At 36.1% G+C, this 24,746-nt stretch overlaps 1 protein-coding gene across 1 annotated transcript in view; it reads right to left on the minus strand.

Annotated features, from left to right (window-relative positions):
• Positions 1–20: 20 nt before the first annotated feature.
• The window catches only part of COL5A2 (collagen type V alpha 2 chain), a 152,437-nt gene continuing 127,711 nt past the window's right edge, over positions 21–24,746 (minus strand). The window contains exons 36-54 of the mRNA XM_040227784.1: positions 23,197–23,250; positions 21,991–22,044; positions 21,513–21,566; positions 21,012–21,119; positions 20,844–20,897; positions 20,257–20,310; positions 19,326–19,487; positions 18,512–18,619; positions 17,296–17,403; positions 15,827–15,880; positions 13,834–13,941; positions 13,284–13,337; positions 12,441–12,548; positions 12,010–12,063; positions 10,444–10,551; positions 7,905–8,196; positions 4,607–4,794; positions 2,363–2,602; positions 21–1,699 (exon numbers count right to left, since the gene is read on the minus strand). Of these exons, the coding sequence (XP_040083718.1) occupies positions 1,553–1,699; positions 2,363–2,602; positions 4,607–4,794; positions 7,905–8,196; positions 10,444–10,551; positions 12,010–12,063; positions 12,441–12,548; positions 13,284–13,337; positions 13,834–13,941; positions 15,827–15,880; positions 17,296–17,403; positions 18,512–18,619; positions 19,326–19,487; positions 20,257–20,310; positions 20,844–20,897; positions 21,012–21,119; positions 21,513–21,566; positions 21,991–22,044; positions 23,197–23,250 (2,109 nt within the window). The 3' untranslated portion in view covers positions 21–1,552. The remainder of the gene's footprint in view (positions 1,700–2,362; positions 2,603–4,606; positions 4,795–7,904; positions 8,197–10,443; positions 10,552–12,009; positions 12,064–12,440; positions 12,549–13,283; positions 13,338–13,833; positions 13,942–15,826; positions 15,881–17,295; positions 17,404–18,511; positions 18,620–19,325; positions 19,488–20,256; positions 20,311–20,843; positions 20,898–21,011; positions 21,120–21,512; positions 21,567–21,990; positions 22,045–23,196; positions 23,251–24,746) is intronic.

Genomic DNA, 24,746 nt, shown 5'->3' on the forward strand with positions numbered 1-24,746 from the left:
ATTCCACAAAACGAAAACCATTGACATGACAAAAGCGTGCATTTAATTCAATGCTTTGCAGAGATACATGACTAAAGTTGTGTGCATGGCTTGTCCTTTGGGATGGTCCCAGTTGTTTATTTTTAAAGAAAAAATAAAAAATGGAGCCAACAGAGAATTAAAGGAAAAAAATCCTTGAGACATCAGGGGACCTACATGTTCTAGTCTAAGAAACATGCAAGTATTACAGAACAGTATGATACAGTATGACGGATGAACAGTGAACAGGCAGTGGAGCGATGCCCCTTTTTTCAGAAACGGGAAGTCTAACAGTTATGTTTTCACAAATGGTATTGATGAAACCATCTTTATTTTTAAAGAAATTTATAGAAGGAATTTTAGCACCATCATTAAAGGATAATAATAACAATACATTTTAGCCCTGCCTATCTCCAGTCTTGGAATAATCACAGAAGCATAGCACCTTTTAGTACCTAAAATATAAACAAGAAGAGTAAGTCCATCCCAGCTTCTAGAGATGAGGTAGCTCATGCTAAAAAATGTTGGGTCATTTTTCCTAAGAGAGTTCAAAAACCAAATGTTCTAATTCCAACCGTCACGTTTGATTAGAGTCAGCTCCACAACTCTGAGTTTCTAAACCTTTTTCTTCATTATAGGCTTTAGGAAGATGAAATTGTATATGTGGAAGACTCTCAACTAAGGGTCCTGAATATTTGTTTCTAAAGTTGTATGGGAATTATTTTGCATTCTATGTCTTCTTAAACAAGAAAGTGCAAATATATTCAATGGTATATTCATTTAATTTCTATCTATATTGATAGACTGAGTCAATATAGGGAAAGGTAGCTTTAAATTTGAATGTGAATGAAGACTAGATTTACCACATTTTACAAAAATTTAAGATCTTTTTTCTTGGTCAGAAATCCCATTGAATATGTACTACTTTAACATTCCATTTAAGACAATGAGAAACTGATATTTTTTCATGGTTCTCTTTAAAGAGTCTGTGTGTTAGTTATACAATATCAAGACAAGCATTCAGTTTCAATCACAAGGATAAACATTTTGATTTCATTTTTAATTGATAATCTGTAAATGAGAGGTCACAAAATTGTATTTTTCCAATTGCAGCCACGTGAAATAAATGTGTTGTGATTTTATATACCCCACTCTTTAAGCTATCTGCCAGGAAGAAAGGTTTTCTCATAAATACTAAGCAACTTTGTCATTACATTGAAATGAAGAAAACGGAGATTTATTTATTTAATCAGTTTACTTTTTTAAAAAGGTGGTCATTGTCATTGGTCATCTTAAACCTAAACTGTTGTATTGAAAAATACTTTAAATCAATTAAAACTTGAGGATTGTAAGTAAAATAAATATTCTGAAGGATAAGGAGGCCAGGCACTTAAGACCATATATACAGTGCTGATGCAGAATCAGCCATTACTTCAAGAGTCTCAGGATCAGCTTCAAACAGTCAAAGTCTTGTGAATGGTGGTGGTCACTGATGGTAGGGGTGGTGCTCTTTGTCAATGTATCTCGGCTTGCTTTACACAAAACAAACTGGCCCAATTTCGACGCCAAATTCTTGGTCTGTACCGCCAACATCCACAGGGGCAAGATCTATGATGGGCAAGCGTGCCACATTCTGCGTTCTATATTCAAAGATGGTCTTGCCCACGTTTCCATTTCGTTTCTGGAATTAAATGGTGCAATGGGTTAATAGCATACACAAATTAGCACAAAAATGTTAGACTTCCAATTTTTATAATGTAAAAGCAATGATTTTTAGAGCACTACTTAAAAGTAAGAGCACTGCCAACATCAAATGAGATACTGTCATAGCTGGCAGGCATTTCTCTCATTCTTTAAACTGGGAAAAAGCCCTTTATTCTTTTGCAGCTTCCCAAATGGTCACTAACAACATAAATTATGAAAGTGTTTTTGGTTTTCATGTTGAAACCAAAATTCATCATTAAATATTTTCTTTTTTATATATACAGATATGCAAGAAGAAAGACATACCAATCAGTGAAAGACCATAATCTTAGATGGATTATATATTTTAGAATCCAGGAATTTTAAGCATAGAATTGAGACTAAGTAAACCAAGTAATCTGCAGGAGAACTAAAGTGAGTTTGCAAAAGAGCTGCAAGGATCCAGTCCTTTATGTTTTTCTTAAAGCCTCTAGCGTGTTTCACATACCAACACACATTCAGGTTTATCCTAAGGAACAACTAATTGCTGTCGTGTTTATAAACAGGGTAAATTTGCCCCCACCTCTAGTGCCATGACAGTATTTTTAACAAAGTAATTTTTTTTTCTTCAACCAGATCAATATGGATCAAAAGTACTTACAGAGCAAGAATCATGAAGAACTACGTATCTGAATCTAACGTTTCCCTCTGCTTTGATTTCTAAGTCATTTGACCCTTTGAGAACCACAGCTTTCTTCAAGTTCTTAGCTTGATCATCCATGTATCCTACACTGTTTTTACAGATGTAGGTGATGTTCTGGGAGGCTTCTTTTGATAAAAGGCGCAAGAAGGTCATCTGAGTAATGGCTGCATTAGGTGACTGGTGGTCTCCATAAACAAACTAGAAAAACAAAAAGAGTCTTTGTTATACATGTCTACCCCTCCTGAGTTCCTGTGATTGGACTAATTGACACAAGACAGATTAGCCAGAGAAAAAGAAACAACTTTAACTTGGGACACAGAGGTCAGAGGTCTCACAGAAATGGGACCTAAGTAGGAGCCAAAGAAACAATAAATTTAAGAGGAATTGACAGAACAAAGAAACCTAGGTTTGGGTGCGTAGTTGGTAAGGAATTTAAAGTTTGGGCTTGGGTAGTAAATTAATAAGGAAGTAAGGATGTTTGTTTATACAGGCATCTTGGTTCTAAATTCCCTATCTGTGGAGATAAGGTTGTCTTTCTCTCCTCAGTACAGGGAGAGTTCACATGGGAGATTTATTTCCTACTTTCAGAGAGACAGAGAGCAGGATCAAAGCATTCCTCTTGCAGCAAACATTACTTAAATGACTTTAACTGAAAATGATCAATGTGTCACTGAAGCCAATTTTAGAGCAGCCTGCCCTGAGCCCCAATATATGTAACTCTGATGGGTTTTATAGTGCTGTGTGAGTATGTGCGTTAATTTCAGACAAATTAATTTTAAAGGGTATTGTGTCTATTCTTTCACATAACAAGATATTCTACCCATATATATAAATACCTTAAAATTTCTATGAATATTCACAAGTAAGAAACTTCATCCTTACTATCCCAAACAAATGGTGGTGAAACCAAATATAATTATAATTCACCAGAGAAAGTTTAAGTATTTTAAAATTTGCTTCTCTATTTCTTTTTCTTTTTTTTGCTTCTCTATTTCTTTAAAAAAATATTGAATATTACTTTTTAGAAGTTATATACTTAAGCATAGGTTTGGATATTCAATCATGTATCAAAATAGCTGTCAATTATGATAAAAAATTGGACTTAACTATTGGTAAAATTTTTTTTAACCCAACTGTTACATACTTATAGGAAATATGAATTACAAGTTTCCATTAGCTAACAAAAACAAATAATCAAAAAGAATTTTCTATAGGATATTTCCTACTTATCTTCTAGTTTGAGCTATATTTTAAAAGCTCCTATTTGAACTTTTTACATAATATGTTAACTAAATTATATACCAATTAGGTAGGTAAATTTAAAATTTTTTCCTGTTCTTTAAATAATGGTAGATCCTGCATCTACCCATAATGTCCCCATACCATGTTATTATGAGCATGAGTTCTGAGGAAAGGTCCAGAGCAGAGTTGAGAAGAAAATTACAAAGTTAAGCTGCCACAAAGAGATGTGGAATAGAATACTCATATTGCAATAGGAAGCGGCGAGACTAGTTAAGAATCTAAATACTGGACCATGAAAGAAACAGAGGGGATAAGACTCAAGAAAAAATATTAGATAATATTATAATTATAAAAGTGTTAAGTTTAAATAACTATGAAGTTTACAAAGGGATTCAATTATCAAAAGTATCAAATAAGTATCTAATATTCATCTATAACTTACCAAATACCAGAAACTATATACTTTATATACACATGCTTTATATACACACAGAAGCTATGAAATTAATATTATCACTCTTACTTTAAAATGGCAGAACTGAAAACAAAAAAAGTTTAAGTGACTTTCTAGGTCCCAGAGGTAGTAACAGATCCATGTATGAGTAACCTAGGTTTCCTGCTGCTAAATATAATCCCTGTCTTCCAGCTATGGCAAAATCCCTTCAACTCTACTCCACAAGCAGTGTCACAGGCATTAAAGGAGCTAATATGAAAAATAATTACTTTTTTACATTCCATCAATTGAAAAATTATCATTCAAATCTATATTAATTTAATTCATAGCCATGTTTATGCAATGATATTGCAAATGCAACTAATGAGAATATATCACTTCCAATTATTAATAAACAGTAAAATAAACATGGTCAAAAAATAATTACAAAAGTTCTAAGTCAATACTAAAATACAATAAATAAAGACAAGCAATGAATACAACTTTAAGCAAGCATATTAAATTACCTGAGATCCTCGATTCATATCAAGACCATACCAAACAGGCTTATTATCAGGAGATTTGCTGGCCCACCAGGTTTTACGTGGCACACTGGATGGATTTGCTGCAATACATGTTTCTCCCGTTTCCATGTTGCAGTGAACTTTGATTGCATCTTCAGCAGATCCCTGGTTAGGGTCAATCCAGTACTCACCTGTTTTCCAAAATAAAAATATCTGCTAAATAAAAAGAATCTCAAACATGATTATGAGTCTCTAAAATAATTGACAGAAGACAAACTCACTGATTAAGGACTAACTCACTCTTTTAAAGTGAATCCCAGTTAAGGAAATATCTGCAGCTAAGAAAAAAGTAACTGTTATGCGTTCAGGTCCTTTCTCCTTTCTATTCTAAGGTGACTGGCCAAATGTACCTAAGGCTCAAAACACAAATGTGAAGGAAATATCATCACACCCATTTTGTAGAAATTATACCAAAAAGATAATCCATGGTGAGCAAGTGGCTTTGCCAGAATGGATGGGTTCTCATTAAATTTACAAAGTCAATATTTTAAAACAAATAATAATTGAATATTAAAAAAATAATGTTTTTTTCAAAACTATTAAGTGAGTCAAACTGCAATCAGAATGCTATGAATTATCTCATTGGCCCTATTTATTTATTTAGGCCACATCGTGTGGCATGTGGAATCTTTAAATTCCCCCAGCAGGAATTGAATACATGTACCCTGCAACAGAAGCATGGAGTCTTAACCACTGGACTGCCAGGGAAGTCCCTCAATGGCCCTAAACTTGATCTCTGTTCAATATTATGTAACATCCTATCCTAAATGGGAAAATAATTTGAAAAATAATAGATACATGTATATGTATAACTGAATCACTTTGTTGTCACTGGAAAGTAACACAACATTCTTAATCATCTATGCTCCAGCGTAAAATAGTGCAAAAACTTGATCTTATCATGTAGAAGAGATCCTAGAAGAAGGCTACACCAAGTTAGTGCTTGGTGCTAGAGATATAGTTTAATAAATATACAAACAAATACATTTTTTGTTCATATATCTTTGTGTATATATCTGTGTATAAATGTATACTCTGTATATATATAAAATATATGTATATAGATTATATTACATGTATATTTATATAAACATGTATACATATATATAATTTATGTAATAGCATATATAGTATATGTATAATAAATATGAATATATGTATAAAATACATGTCTGTATGTATATATAAAATATGTATTAAAGACTGGATTTTAAATGAATGAAGGGGCATTGATGGTGGGATATAAAGTATAGATTTGGTAATCAAATGGCCTGTTCTGCAAAGATAACAATTTTAGCTATCCCTGTCAGCATCATTTCAAAGTTATTTGAAACACTTAAGCATTTCAGAGCTCATTCCCATGGCCCTCTTATGGTTCTTTCTTTTCCAGGTCTTATTAGATTAATCAAAATGATAGAATTTTGCAAACTTTAGGCATAGTGTTTACAACTAGGGTAAAAGATTTTAATTTCAAAATATTTTATAAAATAACCATAACACAATTCTGCAGCAGAGATTATTGAAGTATGATTTGTAGAATATTAAACTACATGAAAAGAATTCCATATTCAAATAAATCTGGGAAATAAGGCATACTCTATTCTACTATCTCTGTTGTTGGAGTATAATTGCTTTACAATGTTGGGTTAGTTTCTGCTGTACAACAAAGTGAATCAGCCATATGCATAAGTAAATTCCCTTTTTCTTGGACCTCCCTCCCACCTCCCCTCCATGCCCCCACCTAGGTCATCACAGAGCACTAAGCTGAGCTCCCTGTGCTTTAGAGTAAGTTCCCACTAGCTAGCTATTTTATGCACAGTGGTGTATTTGCTGTGTTTTTAGTCGCTAAATCATGTCCGACTCTTTTGTAACCCCATGGACTGTAGCTGAGCACTGAAGAATTGATGCTTTTGAACTGTGGTGTTGGAGAAGACTTGAGAGTCCCTTGGACTGCAAAATGATCTAACCAGTCCATCCTAAAGGAAATCAGTCCTGAATAGTCGTCGGAAGGACTGATGATAAAGCTGAAACTCCAATACTTTGGCCACTTGATGCAAAGAACTGATTCATTGGAGAAGACCCTGATGCTGGAAAAGATTGAAGGCAGGAGGAGAAGGGGACTACAGAGGATGAGACGGTTGGGTGGCATCACTGACTCAATGGACATGAGTTTGAGTGAACTCCGGGAGATGGTGATGGACAGGGAGGCCTGCCGTGCTGCAGTCCACGGGGTGGCAAAGAGTTGTACACAACTGAGTGACTGAAGTGAACTGAACTGGACTGTTGCCTGTCAGGCTCCTCTGTCCATGGAATTTCCCAGGCAAGAATACTGGAGTAGGTTGCTATTTCCTTCACCAGGGGATCTCCCCAACCCAGGGATCAGACTTGTGTCTCCTGCATTGCAGACAAATTCTTTACCATTGAGCCAACAGGGCAGCCCAGGAATGTATTTAGTCTCCTAATTCATCCCACCCTCCTCTTCCCCAACGGTGTCCACACATCCATTCTCTATGTCTGCATCTCTGTTCCTGCCCTGGAACTAGGTTCATCTGTACTATTTTTCTAAATTCCACAGTATGAAGGTTTCTTTAAAAATGAAAAATAGAACTTTATTCTACTCCTGAGGATCCAACTATATATTAGCATACTAAATCACTGAGAATTATTGAGAAAACTAAACGTATTTAACCTTGCTTAAGCAAGTATTTTCAACATTTACAGCACCACAAAACTATCCATATTTTAAAACTTCTCGATGGAAATGAAAATACCACAATGAAATTGGGTCATTAATAGGATATGTCCTCTGTTACAGTACTTATCTCACCCCATATTTTTTCATATCAATGACAGTTCCTATCTGTAGTATATGTATAATAAATATGAATATATGTATAAAATACATGTCTGTATGTATATATAAAATATATATTAAAGACTGGATTTTAAATGAATGAAGGGGCATTGATGGTGGGATATAAAGTATAGATTTGGTAATCAAATGGCCTGTTCTGCAAAGATAACAATTTTAGCTATCCCTGTCAGCATCATTTCAAAGTTATTTGAAACACTTAAGCGTTTCAGAGCTCATTCCCATGGTGAACCTCAGACTCTGTGATTGGCCACCATTTTATCTCTTGTGTCTATCACTAAATAGGGAGTAAATAATATTTTGGAATGTATTGGAGAATTACACATCAGAAACAATGAGCTTTGCTCAAATGGCCAACTGTCTACTCACCGCTCTGCTTTGCAGAATGGCAAAGCTTTAAGTCATCACAAGTCCGGGCAGGATGCTTTCTAGAGCCATCAGGGCTGCGCATGGTTTCAATTTGACTACTGAGTGACTTCAGGGTCGCATGTACCCCTGGGTCCGTTTTGTTTTTGTCATCAGGAGCCGCCTGATCTTCAGTAAACTCCGGAAGTGGGTCTGGCATGCTCTCATCATAGTGCCCCATGATATCACCAAGAGCAGCTGTAAGGTGGCCAGGGGGTCCCGGAGGGCCAGGAGGACCAGGCTCACCAGGAGGACCCTAATTTTAAAAAAATCGGAAATATATTTAAAACAGTTTTTAGTTTTTGCTTTTCCATTGGACACAAAGGCACTGATGGGACTTGGTGCAAAGGGGGTTACAGTGCAAAACCTCAATTTGATGGCACTGAGAGATCTGTGGCTTGAGTCTTTTTTTAACTAGATGGATCTGGTCTGCTTACTTATAACATTCCAAGAATGAGAAACTATGCATAACTGTTTCTCAGACAAGATATCTGCAAGTTGGCATCTGAGGTTGGCATCTTTATTTAAAGATTAAAACACAAAATATTTGCTTTGATATTTATGCATGAAGATACAATACATTTTATGTTAGGTATATATAGATTTGTACACTCATTTTCAAACTATTTTGGCAAGGCACGACTAAAATGTTTTAAAAGGATGTATAAACAAAGGCTGTACAAGGAGATGCAGAGGAGTTTGTGGGTGCTACTTCCATAAGACTGTCCATCAATACCAAGGGAATTCATGAAGAAACACCCACAAGAGAATTTTCCCCATATCTAAATAAGGGGAAATCACAGGAAATCTTTTTATGTGCATTAATTAGTGGGTAGATCAAAATTATCTCTACTAAACAAAACTGGAGAAAGTTATCCTTGCCTAAAAAGCTCTTTTAATAATTATTATTATTTTGCCCAATAAGAACTACTGGAGCAAAAGGAAGATGAGCACACAAAATATCAGAGACTAGAAAAACAGATCCTCTCTATTAATTTCCTTCTGCATTTTCCCAAGGAAAAACTCAGCAACTTGAGAGAATTCTCCACAACCTGAAAAGACGTGTGGTCCACATCTCTCTTGAGGAGCACAGACCTGGCAAGCAGAAGGCTGGAGTTCTGGTGCTGGCTCTGCCACTCATTAAATGGGTCTGGACAAGTTGTATCAAGTTCTAGTGCAAACATTTCCTCACTATCAAGCAACCATTAAATCCATTTTTTTTCTTTAAGGTCATCTCATGATTCCATATATTCCTTTATGCTAAACTCAGGGGAAGAGTTTTTTTTTTGCTATCAAGGACCACTAAAATGCAAGATAAAGTCAATCAAGAGCCACATAAGTAAGAGGTATTCCAATTCTGCAGCTGTTTTCCATGTAAAATTAGAGAAATAAACAGAAAATGTTTCTCTTGACCATAGGAAATTTAAGGCTATTCTTTCTATGTAATAATAAATATTTGGTTGAATGGTATTATTATTAGGACAGACAGAATAAGAAACAGAAAATAAAGCAAAAGAAGAGACATCAAGGAGGGATGCAGAACCTCACATCACACATGCACACCCACACATGCACACACACACGCACACACACGCATGCATGCACGCACACACACGCACGCACACACACGCATGCACGCACACACACGCATGCACACCCACACATGCACACACACACGCACACACACACATGCATGCACGCACACCCACACTCATGCACACACGCATGCACAAACACACACGCATGCACGCATACACACATGCACGCATACACACATGCGCGCACGCATGCACACACATATGCACACACATGCATGCACACATGTGCACACATACGCACGCATGCATGCACACGCACACACACATGCACACACGTGCATACACATGCACACACACACGCACACGTGCACACACGCGCGCATGCACGCACACACACGCACACACACATGCATGGCAGATAGAGCAGACTGTTTCCCAAAGTCTGGTTTCTGAGAAGCCTAACCAAAGTCTAGCTCAAGCAATTTGAAGCTTTACAAGTCAATACTACTGAAATATTCTATTAAAAGTTTCAGTCTGAATCCTTTCTGAATTCATTTTCAGTAAATAACGCTTTAATTTCACAGGCTTCACTTTCCAACATTTTCATGAACGAATACACTCATCAAATCTCCCATTTAGTCTATTGCCACTTAGAGCAAAGCCACATTTTCATAACTCTAATGATAATACAATCATAACTTACTATTTGCTCTCATTGATATCACTCCATTGCTCTCATTGAAGTCAAGGCCTAGGTAGCCTAGACTCTAATTTTATGTATTCTGAATAATCTGTGTTAAAATGTTTGAATTAGCTTTTATACAGACAAGCTACACATGATTTCCAGGCTTGTTTTCAGAGTTCCTGAAGTCTTTTGTCCTTCATACTGCACAGATCTTCCTTAGACAGAATCCAAGCTATGGGAATCAATAGCATTATTCACATACAAATCTCTGTGATTTTACCTCAGGGCCTGCTTCTCCAACGCTGCCCCTCACACCAGGAGGCCCAATGGGCCCAAGTGGCCCAGGGCTTCCTTCTTTGCCTGAAGGACCAACTGGACCCGGGGGTCCCTGCAAGAAACAAAGACGGTATTTTAGATCCTAGGAGGAAAACTTCTACAAGGTCTTTCTCTGATCAAAGAACTATTTCTTTTTGGAGTTGTCTCATTGATTTCTCATATTTGTTTTCCTAATGACTAATAAATGGACTTCTAGTACTTTCTAATATTTACTGCTTCATTACGCATGAATTCTCCACCATCCATGCATGGGAAAAGACCTGTGTCAGTTAAAACATTAAAGGGCTTGTCATCTACTTTTAATGGACTAGTCATCTACTTTTTAGGGCTTCCCTTGTGGCTCAGCTGATAAAGAATCTGCCTGAAATGTGCGGGAGACCTGGGTTCAATCCCTGGATTGGGAAGATCCCCTGGAGAAGAGAAAGACTACCCACTCCAGTATTCTGGCTTGGAGAATTCCATGGACTGGAGTATATAGTCCTTGGGGTCACAAAGAGTTGGAAAGGACTGAGCAGCTTGCACTTTCATTTTCTTTCGTCTGCTTTCATTGGCAGGAGCTGTTTCATCTCATTTCACATATTGTAAGCTTAATTAGAAATTTAATTAAGTAGGAGTAAGAAAATCACAGAAGTTGCAGTGTTTGACATAAATTAAATTTGTGTCCTTGTACTCCAGAATTTTATCACATCTCAGTAATTTTGATACTGTTCTCAATTTTATGTGTGACTTGTTTATACTGTATTTAGATATAAGAGAAATTCTTTCTAATGATTTTCATAAATAATTATCTTGTGGCATTAATGACCTATTAGACAGCATTAATGCTAAATGTAGAATTTCTACAACCTTCAAATATTTGTTTCATTTTATGATTTGCTTCCTAATTAGCCTTATGCCAACTACTTCTGAGGAATTATAGCAATTGCTTAAATGAAAACAGTATATCCAGCTCAAAATCTCTCTCCACTTCATGGTAAATCCTACAGTATCATCTCAAAGAGTACAATTAAATGGAAATTTCAAAAAACATAGAGTAAGAAAATGAACAAACAGATGAGTATATCTACCCTAGGTAAGAGATTTTAAATGGGCCTATGAAGTAATATGGGGCTTCCCTGGTGGCTCAGATGGTAAAGCATCCGCCCTCAATGTGGGAGACCCGGGTTCGATCCCTGGGTTGGGAAGATCCTCTGGAGAAGGAAATGGCAACCCACTCCAGTATTCTTGCCTGGGAAATACCATAGACAGAGGAGTCTGGTGGGCTATAGTCCATGGGGTTGCAAAGAGTCGGACACGACTGAGCGACTTCACTATGCAGTAATATATTTCAGGCTATGTCTACTTAAATGTAAATGCTGAATGGTTTGTCTCTGATGTTTGTTGCCAGCTTCAGAGAACGGAAGCCAACTCCAGCTTCAATACCATGAAAATGATACTCAAGCACTAACAAAATGTCCCCAGGTACATTAATATTTACACCTGCAACTTATTGCTACATTTTGTTACTTACTCTTGGGCCAAATGGTCCAGGGATTCCAGCACTGCCTTGTTCACCATTTGGACCCTAAGTAGAAAAAAAAAAAGCCAAAATATTTGTATCCTATATTTAACCACTCTAGCTTTTAGAAATGTCCTGTCATTGACTTTAGCAGCATATACTTCATTCATCAATCTCTAGGTCTACATGAGTTGACCAATACTAAAGACAACTGTAGGAGTAATAGTGCGTATAACCTTTTGGTTTATTTCTTTCCTATAAAATTATGAACATATGAACAATTATATTGGGTACTTAGGTAATGACTTATTCATCAAGATATTCTTTAAAATGAAAATAAGATGCAAAAAAGTCCATCCATTTTATAGACAAATAAATGTTCATGTCAAAATACCTTTGCATTTTCACATGGAGAGCAAATAATACTTAAAAGAATAACTTACAGGAGGTCCAGGAAGACCCTGAAGACCAGTAAAGCCTCTGTGACCCTTCTGACCTCGATCACCTCTGTCCCCATGATCGCCTTTGTCACCACGAGGCCCTTGCGGTCCCTAGAAATAAAGTCATAGCATGAGCACTGCCTGTTGAAACTACAGTTTACAGTTTTACTTTGTGCAACTGTATTTGCTACAATTTTGAGCATTTTATTTTATATGAACTAATATATTTACTTATCTAAATAGTATTACTAGGAATTTTAATCTATTTTTAATCTAGGAACTTTTATATTTTTTTCTCAAGGAATGAAAGTGATCACTAAAAGCATAGTATATATAATAATGTTTCCTAAAGATTCAATTATTTAAATGTTTAACCTACATTTGGACTAAAATGAGGTATTTTAAGTTTAATCTAGCCTGAGATATTTTCCAAAGTTTGGAAAGTTTGGATTCTCTTTCACATATTTAGATTATATCATTATGTAATGATCTAGCTAAAAATAAAATATACTTGAAAAGTACTTTTCAAGTTTACAAAGAGCTTTCAAACTCATTTGCCTACTTAATTTTTAGAAAATCTCAGAGAATGACACTGTTACCCTTGCTATTGTGGGAGAAAATTGTGACTAAAAGTTTTAATTGATTATTTAAATAATTCATAGTAAAATTCAGAAGAGTTATACTAACACTATAAAAACAAATATAAACTCTTGGGTGCTATTTTAAATTAATATTCTGTCTAAGGCTTGAAGAATTCATTTATGAATCTTAAAAATTAAGTTTTTCCTTTGGGAGAATATTTTATGTAAGAAGTCTTTTTTTTTTCTTTTTAAGCCAAGAACTTACAAGTAAACCACGTTTCCCAGCTCGGCCAGGTGGTCCTATAGGACCTCGAGAACCCTAGAAGATATTTTCACAAAATTAATACAAGAAAAAATATGGATATATTATAGAGATTTAGAATTCAAGAATATATGTCTGTAGTTGAATACTTCTATATGTGTAAGTTTATCTAAGTGTATACTCTTATGACTAACTAAATAAAACCAGGCTAATTTCCCTAGGTATAAGAATATGCTCACTATAACCCCAATCACATCTCTATAGTCAATTTTATTAATGGACTTCTCTGAATGAAGATCACTTTAGTTAATTACATAAGACATTACTGGCTTAAATTTAATATGATCCATACTTACTACATTTCCTATAAATCACAACACTTTTAGATAATGAAAGCCAAAGCATCAAGATTTTTGAAGACTTATTAGAAATCAAATTTTTAAGACTAGAAAAAATAATTCTAAGCACACATGTCATCGCATGCATGCATATATGCATACTCATAATACAGCATGTTGATTAAAAGTGTCAATATGAAACTGACTCTCCTTACCGGGTCTCCTCTTTGTCCGGCATCTCCCGGAGCACCAACAGGACCAGGAGTTCCAGGGGCACCCTGAGAGCCTGGCAGACCTGCAGGCCCAGGGTCTCCACGATCACCCTTACAAGGAAACCATGATATTACCTTTTTAATATTTATTATAAAATAGCAAAATTCTATATGCTTATGTTATCCATGAAAGGAAAAAACACACCTTTTAAAACATTCTATTTATTAATTTATATATTACTTCAATGTTCTACTTATATTTACATATTAATAAATCAAACTGAAAAGGGTAAGATATTTACCCCCAATATCATCTGTCCCCTCACTCTCAGCCTATTATTCCCATAGTCAAAATTGCGGGATTATGGAAGTGGCCACCTCCAGAATTCAGCATGTGACTTAGACTCACCGGGGTATCTATACTTTTAGTATAGCATAAACAAAAATTTTCCAGAGTGTGAAAACAGGAAAAATTCTAAGGAAACCACTTTCCTTTCCAAGTTTACTTCATATGCCTTCTTTCAGAAAACTAATTTGAAAGATCTTTTCCTACTTCCTCTTTAACAATCACCCTTTTCCCATTTTATGAAATAAAAGCATATATCATACCATCTGCAACCTTAATACAGCACAATGCTCCAAGGAATAAACCCCACTGGGCATCAAACTAAGGGACTTTTCCAGAATGCACAGTTCACTTGATAATAAAACAAGGAGGTATTTGGAAAGAAAAGCTGCTCTTTATTTTGCCCAGTCTTACTTGGCTCCAAATCTTATTTGTCTCTTTAAGAAGTCAGAGGTGAAATTATAGTTACATGAATGTGTATTAATATAATTATTTGACTTGAAGAATGGAGCCAGATCTTTTTTTTCTAATAGAAGTTAAGTCTTATTTGGCTGATTAGTTTGGCAACTGGATAAACTTTGGCAATTAGGTTAGAGAATGGACATTAATAAAATACATTGAATAAGCTGAATTGGCAACTCCAAGACTTTAAAAAATATATATGATGAAAGCACATATACATTTAGAATTTATCAGAACTACTTCCTTTGTAACTGTTAGACAGTTAGAACAGGAAAAAGGAGTCCAAGATAGCAATTACAGACAGTAGCGACTAGAAGAAACATCCAGAAGACAAACAAAGAAAAGACAAAGCCCATGAAAATGGGAAACCACTTCAGGCTGGAGTGAAGACCTCCAGCAAGAAAACATGCCCAAGAATGCCCTCTTCCCTGATTGGCTGAACATACACTATATTTGCATTTCCTTCCCTGATTGGTCTTGGATACAAGCCCTATTTTGCATGGGACAGAACTAGTCAGGCTCCAGGGTCTCCTTAGGACAGGGAACAAAGGACACAAAAAGGAAACCCTAAAGTGCAGCAGGACCACTCCTACAGGATTGGTCTGCTCTGAGAGTGTTACTGTGTGCCTGCTTGAGCTGTCTTGGTCTGCTGTTTCAATTCTTTGCTACAAGGAGACAAAAAGTGAGGGAAAAGAAGTGACCCAACATAACTATCAAAACTTATGATTAAAATAAAATGTGATGGCAACTTAAAATATGCACAGGGGTTCAGAGATTTTCAAAATTATATTGGGGGTACATCAGCAAAAACTCTGAAGACTACTACACTGGACAATATATACCAACCCTGGGAAAAACTTAGATCCCAAGAGAATCTGCATTTCCTTGGCTTTACAGAAGATGGAGGGGGGCCCTTGCCCCAGGATTCCTCAAAACTCTTTCTTTCCCTCTCTTTGAGTGCCTATGAGATGCTTTGAACATGATATTTAAAACATAAGTGCTCAGTGGTATAAATATTAATCACATTTAAAGTATTTAAAAACTGAGGTTCAGAAAAGTTATTCAAGATTACATAGCTAATTACTTAAAGAATCAAGATAAAAAAGAATAGTTTTTTTGCTCTTTAGTATTACAGAGATTTCAAATGCACATTATTTCAGATTTTTTGATCAGTGAAATTGCTCTTACACGTTCTCCAACAGCACCATCCCGTCCTGGAGTACCATCATTACCAGCTGGACCCTATAAAGAATCATATTTGAAAAATGAATTAACTGAGTAATAAAAAAAAATTCACATTTCAATTGCCAGAAAAATTACAGCATATTTTCCACCTCTATTCCACATTACAAATTAGCATTTATGGAAACTTCAGTAGAAGAAAGTTTCTGCCATATTTCTATTCTTCTGATTTGCTTGTAAAATTATTAACACATTCTTACACTTTTGGTGCCAATTTTAAATAGTTTTATTTAAGACACTATTTTCCACTTACAGTACAGTGCTTATAAAGTGCAATGTTATTTCATTTCCCTGTGTACATATTCCTTAGTCAAGAATTAAGGATGCCCAGTTATTTACCATAGCAGTTCAACTTTAAAACTGTCCTGGAATTGCTACAAATTTGGTCTCATCAATGTTTGTTGTGAAACATACTAAATCTATACTCATTGGCTTAATCAACCTCTTCAATGGTGGACCCAGAGGAGCTGCAACCAGACAGAGGAGCTCCATCACCAGAGAAGCCCCCAGACATTCCTTTTACTGTGCCTCCCACACTTAATCTAAATTCATCTTTTTTTATTTTTATTTTTAAAATCAAATTATTCAAAATAAATAGACAACAATTATATTCCTTGTATTTTGTTTTCTTTATATTACCAGTGAATGGTTTCCCTCACTTTTACTTACCCAAATAATATCCTTAAAATTTAAAAATAAAATATCTGTGTTTAGACATTAAATTACATTTTAAAATATATAGTCTTCCTTTCCTATTTTATTTTTATTTTTTTCCCACAGAACTATATTTTTACCATTTGAACAAAAATTGTTCTGAAAGGCGTTGTTAATTGTTTCTTTCAAGAAAATGTGACACTAAAGGTTTGGCAATTTACTCATTAAAGCACTGAAAAGAGGAAATTTCAACCTATAACTTTTCAAATCACCTTCCAAAAGTTGATTTCCTCTCAAAAGAGCCTAAGGGAACTGGATATCCCAAATGTTATATATAAGGATATTTAAGTAAAACGATCTCTACTTACTTGGCCCTCTTCACAAGCTTTAACAATTATATTAATCCTATCACGGTAAAACTTGGCAATTTTGACAAATATGCCATTACAGAATGAAATAATAACAAGAGAAAAGATAAACAGTTGTAACCTTTCACCTTCAAAACAATTTGGCAACAACCTAAACCAACTAAAATACTTGGCTCCTGACGAGATGAAGGCCAGTGCACCAATCTTATTATCTTTTCCTTACGTCATCATTTAGTCAACTCTCTAGGGAAGAAAAACACATCAAAAAACAGCACTAGAAAACTTCCTTCAGGTCAAACGTACAATTTCTAGTTTCTAAATTAATTTCTAAATTTCAAAAATGTCTCCGTAACACCCAGATAAGGGGAGGGTGATCGTCACCATAGTACTCACTTCCGGTCCTGGTTCGCCCACAGGGCCGTTCGAGCCCGGGGGCCCAACAGGTCCAGGTGGACCTTTATCCCCTGGGGCACCAGTTGGTCCTACTTTTCCTGGTGTGCCCTGAAATAAAGTATAAATATGTCAGCCACTCCTGAAGAAGCTTGAGGGGACAGTTCACGTAAAGGCTATGTTTCAATGGCACCCAGTGTCTCCCTCTAGAGTAATAACCGTCAGTTATCACGCCACACCAGTATCACTGCAGTACCTTCCCAGAGGTGCACCCGCTTCTTATCACACCCATCCTGACGTATCGATGGCACCATCCTTTGCACCAATTCAGGTGCATTTTGTGTTTTACTCAGAAGTACTATTTTCAGATCTGGATGCCCGTCTTGAATCTGTGTCACTAAGATATGCTCATCTTTACTCTTCTGCTTAGTCTCCTCACTTTATTTCTGTATCCTGACAGTTTGATCTCACTATTGGGAGACCAAATAGTCCAGGTGCCTTGGCTCACTCCTGATAACAATAAGACTGCTCTCGACTCCCAGTCTGCTGGTTTCCCATCTCCACCCACATGTCCCGAGTTCCAAGTCCCCAACAGTAAATCTATCTCCACATTCCATATAAAAACATCATCTTTTTTTCCTCAAGCATGTAAACTTTCAGCAGTAAAATTTAATCTCTTCAAAGCTAACAGTGAGTTAAACTTTTATCCATACTCCAGGGAATATGAAATTCTTAGCACCCTCCAGGGGCTAGGAGATTGCTTTCAGAATCCTTCTTTATAGTTCACCCCACTTTCACCTCCAGTATTACTTCAGCTCAACTATTTCTTCCCTTTGATGGTTTATGAAAACTTAGTCTCTGAACTGTGAAATATGGATTTTTCCATTAGACGTGTTTATTTAAAAAGAGGCTACCTACTCACCAGGAGATTATCCCCCTTCTCTAGCTCCATGGATATTTTTAATCTTTGAAGAAAGATTTAGAGTCACCAAAAATCCATATCCTTATTTGTCTAAGTTTCTAGTCCCAGGGTTAAATAAATATATTTTTCAAAGGTACTTATGAATTTGACATTTAAAGTCAAAAGTTTTTAAAAATACTCTGTATTTGTGCCTTTAAAAGATTTTAAATTTAATAAGAAAAAAAAAAAGATAAATTCTCCATTCACAAACAGTATTACACATAATCAGATGAAGTATTGACCAGTGCAGCCACTTACTGCTGGGCCTGGAAGGCCGGGCATCCCTCTCTCCCCACGTTGCCCCGGCATGCCGACGATTCCTCTTTGCCCAGTAGTTCCAGCTGGACCAGGGGGACCATCTGGACCCTAATATTGAAGACAAACTATAATAAGAAATTCTCCAGGGAAAACTATACTCAAGCACTTTATAACAGATGACAGCTTTATAGGTTATTTAGTATGAGTAGTATTATTACTCGTGGTAATATATTGTCAGTAATATTAAGTTAGTATTAAGATTCTGTTCTACAGAATCACACTACAGATGAGTAGTCAGAATGAGTAATCCACACTGAGCCTCTAACATTATTTAAAAGTGAGAACTGGTTAGAATTAAACCAATTAAACCATTATTAAAGCTGAGAATTAGTTGAAAACTTGAAGATCATGTGAATATTGACAGAATAAAAGAGGTAAATATTCAGGCAGTTTTCCTTCTTTTAAACTGACAAGAAAAATTTTAAAACAAAGAAAAGAAGCTGGGCTCTCCCTAAACATATTAATGTTGAGGCATTTATATATTCAGTAAATTGCCTTAAAATTTTTTCTTAATTCAGTACGGATATTTACCAAACAATTGTTTTCTTGTTTAGTTTTTGAATACCATATCCATTACTGTTATATTTTTATACCTGTACATGTACTTTTTCCTAGAGTAGAGAATTGTATATAAAAACCTATAGGGCACAATGTACTCAATGTGCTCAGGGTAATGTATAAACAGTTTCTTTGTAGCAGTAGTTATTATGAGTTTCTAGTTAGAAGTAGTCTAGAACCAAGATGCCAAACTTACAGGTTGCCCGTCTTCTCCTGGGTCCCCTTTATCTCCTGGGCCACCAGGAGGGCCAGCTGGTCCTCGATCTCCTACTCGTCCATGAGACCCGGGGTCCCCACGAAGACCTGGAGGTCCTTCCTTCCCGGGCTCCCCTAAGGGCCCTGCAGGTCCTGGAGCTCCCTAGTATAACATGGAAAGAGACCCAGAGGGCAAAGTGGAGGCCACGTTCGAATACCTAATATGGGGATATCTGCTTCAGAAGCAGAACCCCATGCTTCACAGGTCCATTTTTCCTGTTAATCACTCAGTGGATTTAAACAAAAAATAAAATACACAGCTGTAGGTTCATTTCATTATCTGCAGACAATTATCTCTGAGTCATCATGAAAAGTGTACTGACAATATTATAAATCAACTAAAAGTCAACTAAAAACTAAAAGTGGTTTGAAATTGTAAAGAAAAAAAAATGTGTTTGAAATTAACTTGAATTTTCAAACTCCATAAGGCTCTTCACCAACAATGAATATGTATTTTCTTTTATCTGATTTGATCTTGTAATGAAAAAATAACTTTTATTATAGATAATCTCAGAGATTCTTTCTAACTGAAAGGAATGATTATTACCACACAATACTGTGAGTGTTCAGTACCCAATGAAGTAATAGTTAAATATTGGAGCTAAAAAGGATTTGTAAATAAGCTCCTCGAAGAAACATTCAATGATTAAAGATGATTCACTTGACAACATACCAGTATGAATTATTGGGACAAGAACTGTCCCAATAATGGGATAACAAATCATTAAGTGATTAAATAAAAGAACAAATAATAACTCAAATATATGTGTACATATCATTATAATACATATATATGTGTATTTGTGTGTACTTTTATATGTTGTGTGTAATTATTTTTACTATCAGTGATTTCAATTATTGAATTGACTTACAGCAGGACCTGGAGGTCCAACTCTGCCGGCAGAACCAGGAAATCCTGTAGCACCCTAGAAATATAATATCAAATAAGCAATTTTAACATAAAAATTAGTTGTATATACTTTCTAGGGCTTACCTACTTTACAGGGATACCTAGGACTTTATATCCCTTTTCTTATTGTGAGCAACAAATTTTTTTCTTGTATCCCTCTTTTGTGAATGGATCTGGATTAACTGGTAGGAATGCTAGTTTTCTCTTGCCACTTTCCATTTATCTTGAACATATACAAGTATATTGAAGAGGTGCACTAGGACCACATTAGAATTTCTTATAACAGAATTACATAAAATGGTTCCTGTTATTCATTCCCTCTTCCATAGTAATCTATTATTTAGGTTATATATGAGGCAACTGGATCTCCAAAGTCATAAAACTAATTTTAATGCAGATTGTCATCCAAGTTAAGTACTTTTTTTTCCACTGCAATATATACAACTAAAAATTGGTTGTTACCGCTTCAAAGGAACTTTAAGATGGCTATAAAGTACTAGATATCTGTGACTAGTTATGCATAATTCCCAGAGCTTCAAACCAACTTACAGGTGGACCCTGAGTTCCTCGACCACCTTTCAGTCCAGGAACACCATTAGGACCCTAAATAGAAAGAAACAAACAAAAGGGTGCTTCAGTAAAGAAAGATGGTCTAAACACAAGGTCTAAACAGTGGGCACTGGACTCAAGTTGTATCTTGTTTTACTTTAAACTTACATGAGGCCCTGGGGATCCTGCCAGCCCTTGTGGTCCAGGAGAGCCAGCATCTCCCTTCTGCCCAGGCTCTCCAGGTTCACCTTTCACTCCAGGCTGCCCATCAGGACCCTACACCAAAGAATAAATAAGGAAATGGTTGCAACACTTAAAGACAAATATTTCATAATAATTATCATTTATTCATATATTATAAAATGGTGATTTGTAATCAGTATAAAAGCTTAGAAGAAAAAAAACCACCCCAATGAGATCTCCGAAGACATGTCACCACATTATTTATTATAACAAGTATGTTTATAATCCAAAGTAATGCAGATGCATCCATTTTGTGCCAGTCCGTGAAAAAAAAAATGTATTGAAAATGAGGCTATTGCCTAGAAAACTATGTTTTCCAGAATCTTGAATATATCTTCAAAACAAATGACAGTGATAATTAATTAAATTCATTGCTGTAGCAAGAAGAATGATCATTTGTAAATTCAGGACATTTAAAAATCATACCTGGGGTCCAGCAAAACCAACAGCTCCAGTTGGGCCATTTTCACCACGTGAACCCTAGAAGACAAACATTACTGTAGCTTTCCCACATGATTCTAAACAGGAACAGTATTTTAAAATACACTTTTATAAATCTGTAGTGTCTTGAAATGTACATATAGAGAAATTAGACATGTTGCTTGAGGAAGACTCCTAAGGGTGATATAGAGATGAGGGTCATAGAAAAAAATTGCCAAGGCCCGAAGTCTCAAAGAAGCTTCTGATTATTTAGTAAATGAGCTGCTTACATAGACTTAATAGACTGTATAGAAATAATACACTGATTTTTTTTAAGTGTAATAAGAAAAGTAAAAGGTGAAAACCAGGAAGTTAAAAGTAACCTAACCCAACAGGCATGGTTTCATATAAATATCAAGATAAAATGATGGCTTGTTTTACTGCTCAATCTCATACTAAAGAACATCAAAATACTGTCACTTACGGGATTGCCACGGGAGCCAGGTGGGCCGACTAAACCTCGAGGGCCAGGTTCTCCCTGAAAAGCAGATTATAGATGGTTATTATCCAAAGCATGGAACAACATACTGGCTCCAAATAGGAAAAGGAGTATGTCAAGGCTGTATATTGTCACCCTGCTTATTTAATTTATATGCAGAGTACATCATGAGAAATGCTGGGCTGGAGGAAGCACAAGCTAGAATCAAGATTGCCAGGAGAAATATCAATAATCTCAGACACGCAGATGACACCACCCTTATGGCAGAAAGTGAAGAACTAAAGAGCCTCTTGATGAAAGTGAAAGAGGAGAGTGAAAAAGTTGGCTTCAAGCTCAACATTCAGAAAACTAAAATCATGGCATCTGGTCCCATCACTTCATGGCAAATAGATTGGGAAACAGTAGCTGACTTTATTTTTCTGGGCTCCAAAATCACTGCAGATGGTGATTGCAGCCATGGAATTAAAAGGCACTTACTCCTTGGAAGGAGTGTTATGACCAACCTAGACAGCATATTAAAAAGCAGAGACATTACTTTGTCAACAAAGGTCCGTCTCATCAAGGCTATGGTTTTCCAGTAGTCATGTATGGATGTGAGAGTTGGACTCTAAAGAAAGCTGAGCACAGAAGAATTGATGCTTTTGAACTGTGGTGTTGGAGAAGACTCTTGAGAGTCCCTTGGACTGCAAGGAGATCCAACCAGTCCATTCTAAAGGAGATCAGTCCTGGGTGTTCATTGGACAGACTGATGTTGAAGCTGAAACTCCAATACTTTGGCCACCTGATGTGAAGAACTGACTCATTTGAAAAGACCCTGATGCTGGGAAAGATTGAGGGCAGGAGAAGGGGATGACAGAAGATGAGATGGTTGAATGGCATCACCAACTCAACGGACATGGGTTTGGGTGGACTCCATGAGTTGGTGATGGACAGGGAGGCCTGGTGTGCTGCAGTCCATGGGGTTGCAAAGAGTCGGACATGACTGAGCAACTGAACTGAACTGTCCAAAGCAACAGCAAAACACAGTATAACTGTAGGACGTGGTGCCCTATCTGTTGGGTGGATGGGAGGAGAACTCAGAAATGATCTAGCCCAGCTGTCATATTTTATGAAAGAGAAAACATTACGAAAAAGAGCCAGCATTCAGATCTCAGAATATTGAGTCCACAAGATAACAATTTTTGACATTACCTTTTCTCCAGTAGGGCCTGAAGGACCTGGAGGGCCCAAGGGACCCGGAAGACCCTGTCAATGAATGTAACATAGGCATATTGAAGAAAAGAATGCGCAGAAATCTCCACGTTTAAACAAACAAACCAAGAAGGTACCATTTTGTTACAGATGACTGCTTTTGTAAAACATCACCTGTAATAAATGATACAACCTGTATATTCTCAATATTTTATATCTAGTCTAAAACAATTCCCAGTGGATTTTCTCCGCAAAACGTTTCAATCTATTTCACCCAACTCACTCATCTATACACATAACAGTGTCTTCAAACATTAGTCTGAAACCAGTGCTATCCTTCAACAATGTTTCTGTGTTTCTTAGCTTGTTTAATTTTACTAATCTCTATTTGAAATTTGACAACAGACTGAAGAGGCTTTTCTTGTTTTGTACAGCATACTTTATTCTTAAACTATACAAGTGAAATATCATTTCTTTATTTTTTATAAAAGTGAAATTGTGCCAAAGCCCTCAGTTTTCCACATGCCTGTGATGAAGATGAATGGAACCACCCCACTGCACTGAAGGTGAGGGTGTTCTTTGGCTCAGAGTATAGCAGAGCGACACGTGGGTTTTTCCTGACACACAAGCACAGTCTTTAAACTGCTGCACAGCATTGGAGCCCTTCCTAAAACAGGTTTTCTCTCTGATATTTGTGTATTGCTTTTTCACAAGAAACTCAGATATTCCTTTGCCGTTTAATTTATGTATGCATTACAGAAGAAACTTAGGGAATAAAATGACTTTTTAATCTTATGTTGTATTTTAAGACAAGAACATGAGAAAACTGTGATCTTAAATTCTCTAGATCTATAATGAAGCAATATTCTGCCATTCACCTAATGCAGCTGCTGCTACTGCTAAGTCACTTCAGCCGTGTCCAACTCTGTGCGATGCCTTGAATATAAAGGTGACTACGTTAAAAGTGTTTCCCCTTTAAATGAGATAAATTCTCTGCTTCTTGCCTAAAACAACATATTTCCCTCACTAAAAATTAAGCAGTCATTGCTTAAGTCTTGATCCTATTGCACTGCAGCTTCAAAGTATTCAATAGTTCAAAGAAGCAATAGATGGATATTTCTCCTTAAAATAAACTGACAGCACATCGTTCCTTCAAACAGCTCTTCATTGTTTACTGTGCACTCCAGACCAACTGTGATGTGAAGCACAAACAATAAACCAGACTCACTTAGACCACTTTTGAAATATTGAACTGAATGTTAGATTTAATTAAAAGGCAAAGATACTTTTGATTTCATAGTTTGCTAAATTGTTTCACCTTTACCTAGCTTTCAGAAAAAGAAAAAAGGAATCATTATAATAAGACTAAAACTTTCCTATAATGTACTATTTTTTATCAAAGGTTAATATAATCAGTGTATTAATAGTGACTCAATGGGCAGAAACAAAATATTAACAGCAGCTCAGTGTCATCTCTTTTTTTAATAGCAAAACTGCTTTTGTCAGGGTACAGCATGACAACTAACAGCAAACTAAGTCATACTGAATCA

The sequence above is a fragment of the Oryx dammah genome, unplaced genomic scaffold (genome assembly GCF_014754425.2).
Source record: "Oryx dammah isolate SB20612 unplaced genomic scaffold, SCBI_Odam_1.1 HiC_scaffold_27, whole genome shotgun sequence".
NCBI classification, from domain to species: Eukaryota; Metazoa; Chordata; class Mammalia; order Artiodactyla; family Bovidae; genus Oryx; species Oryx dammah.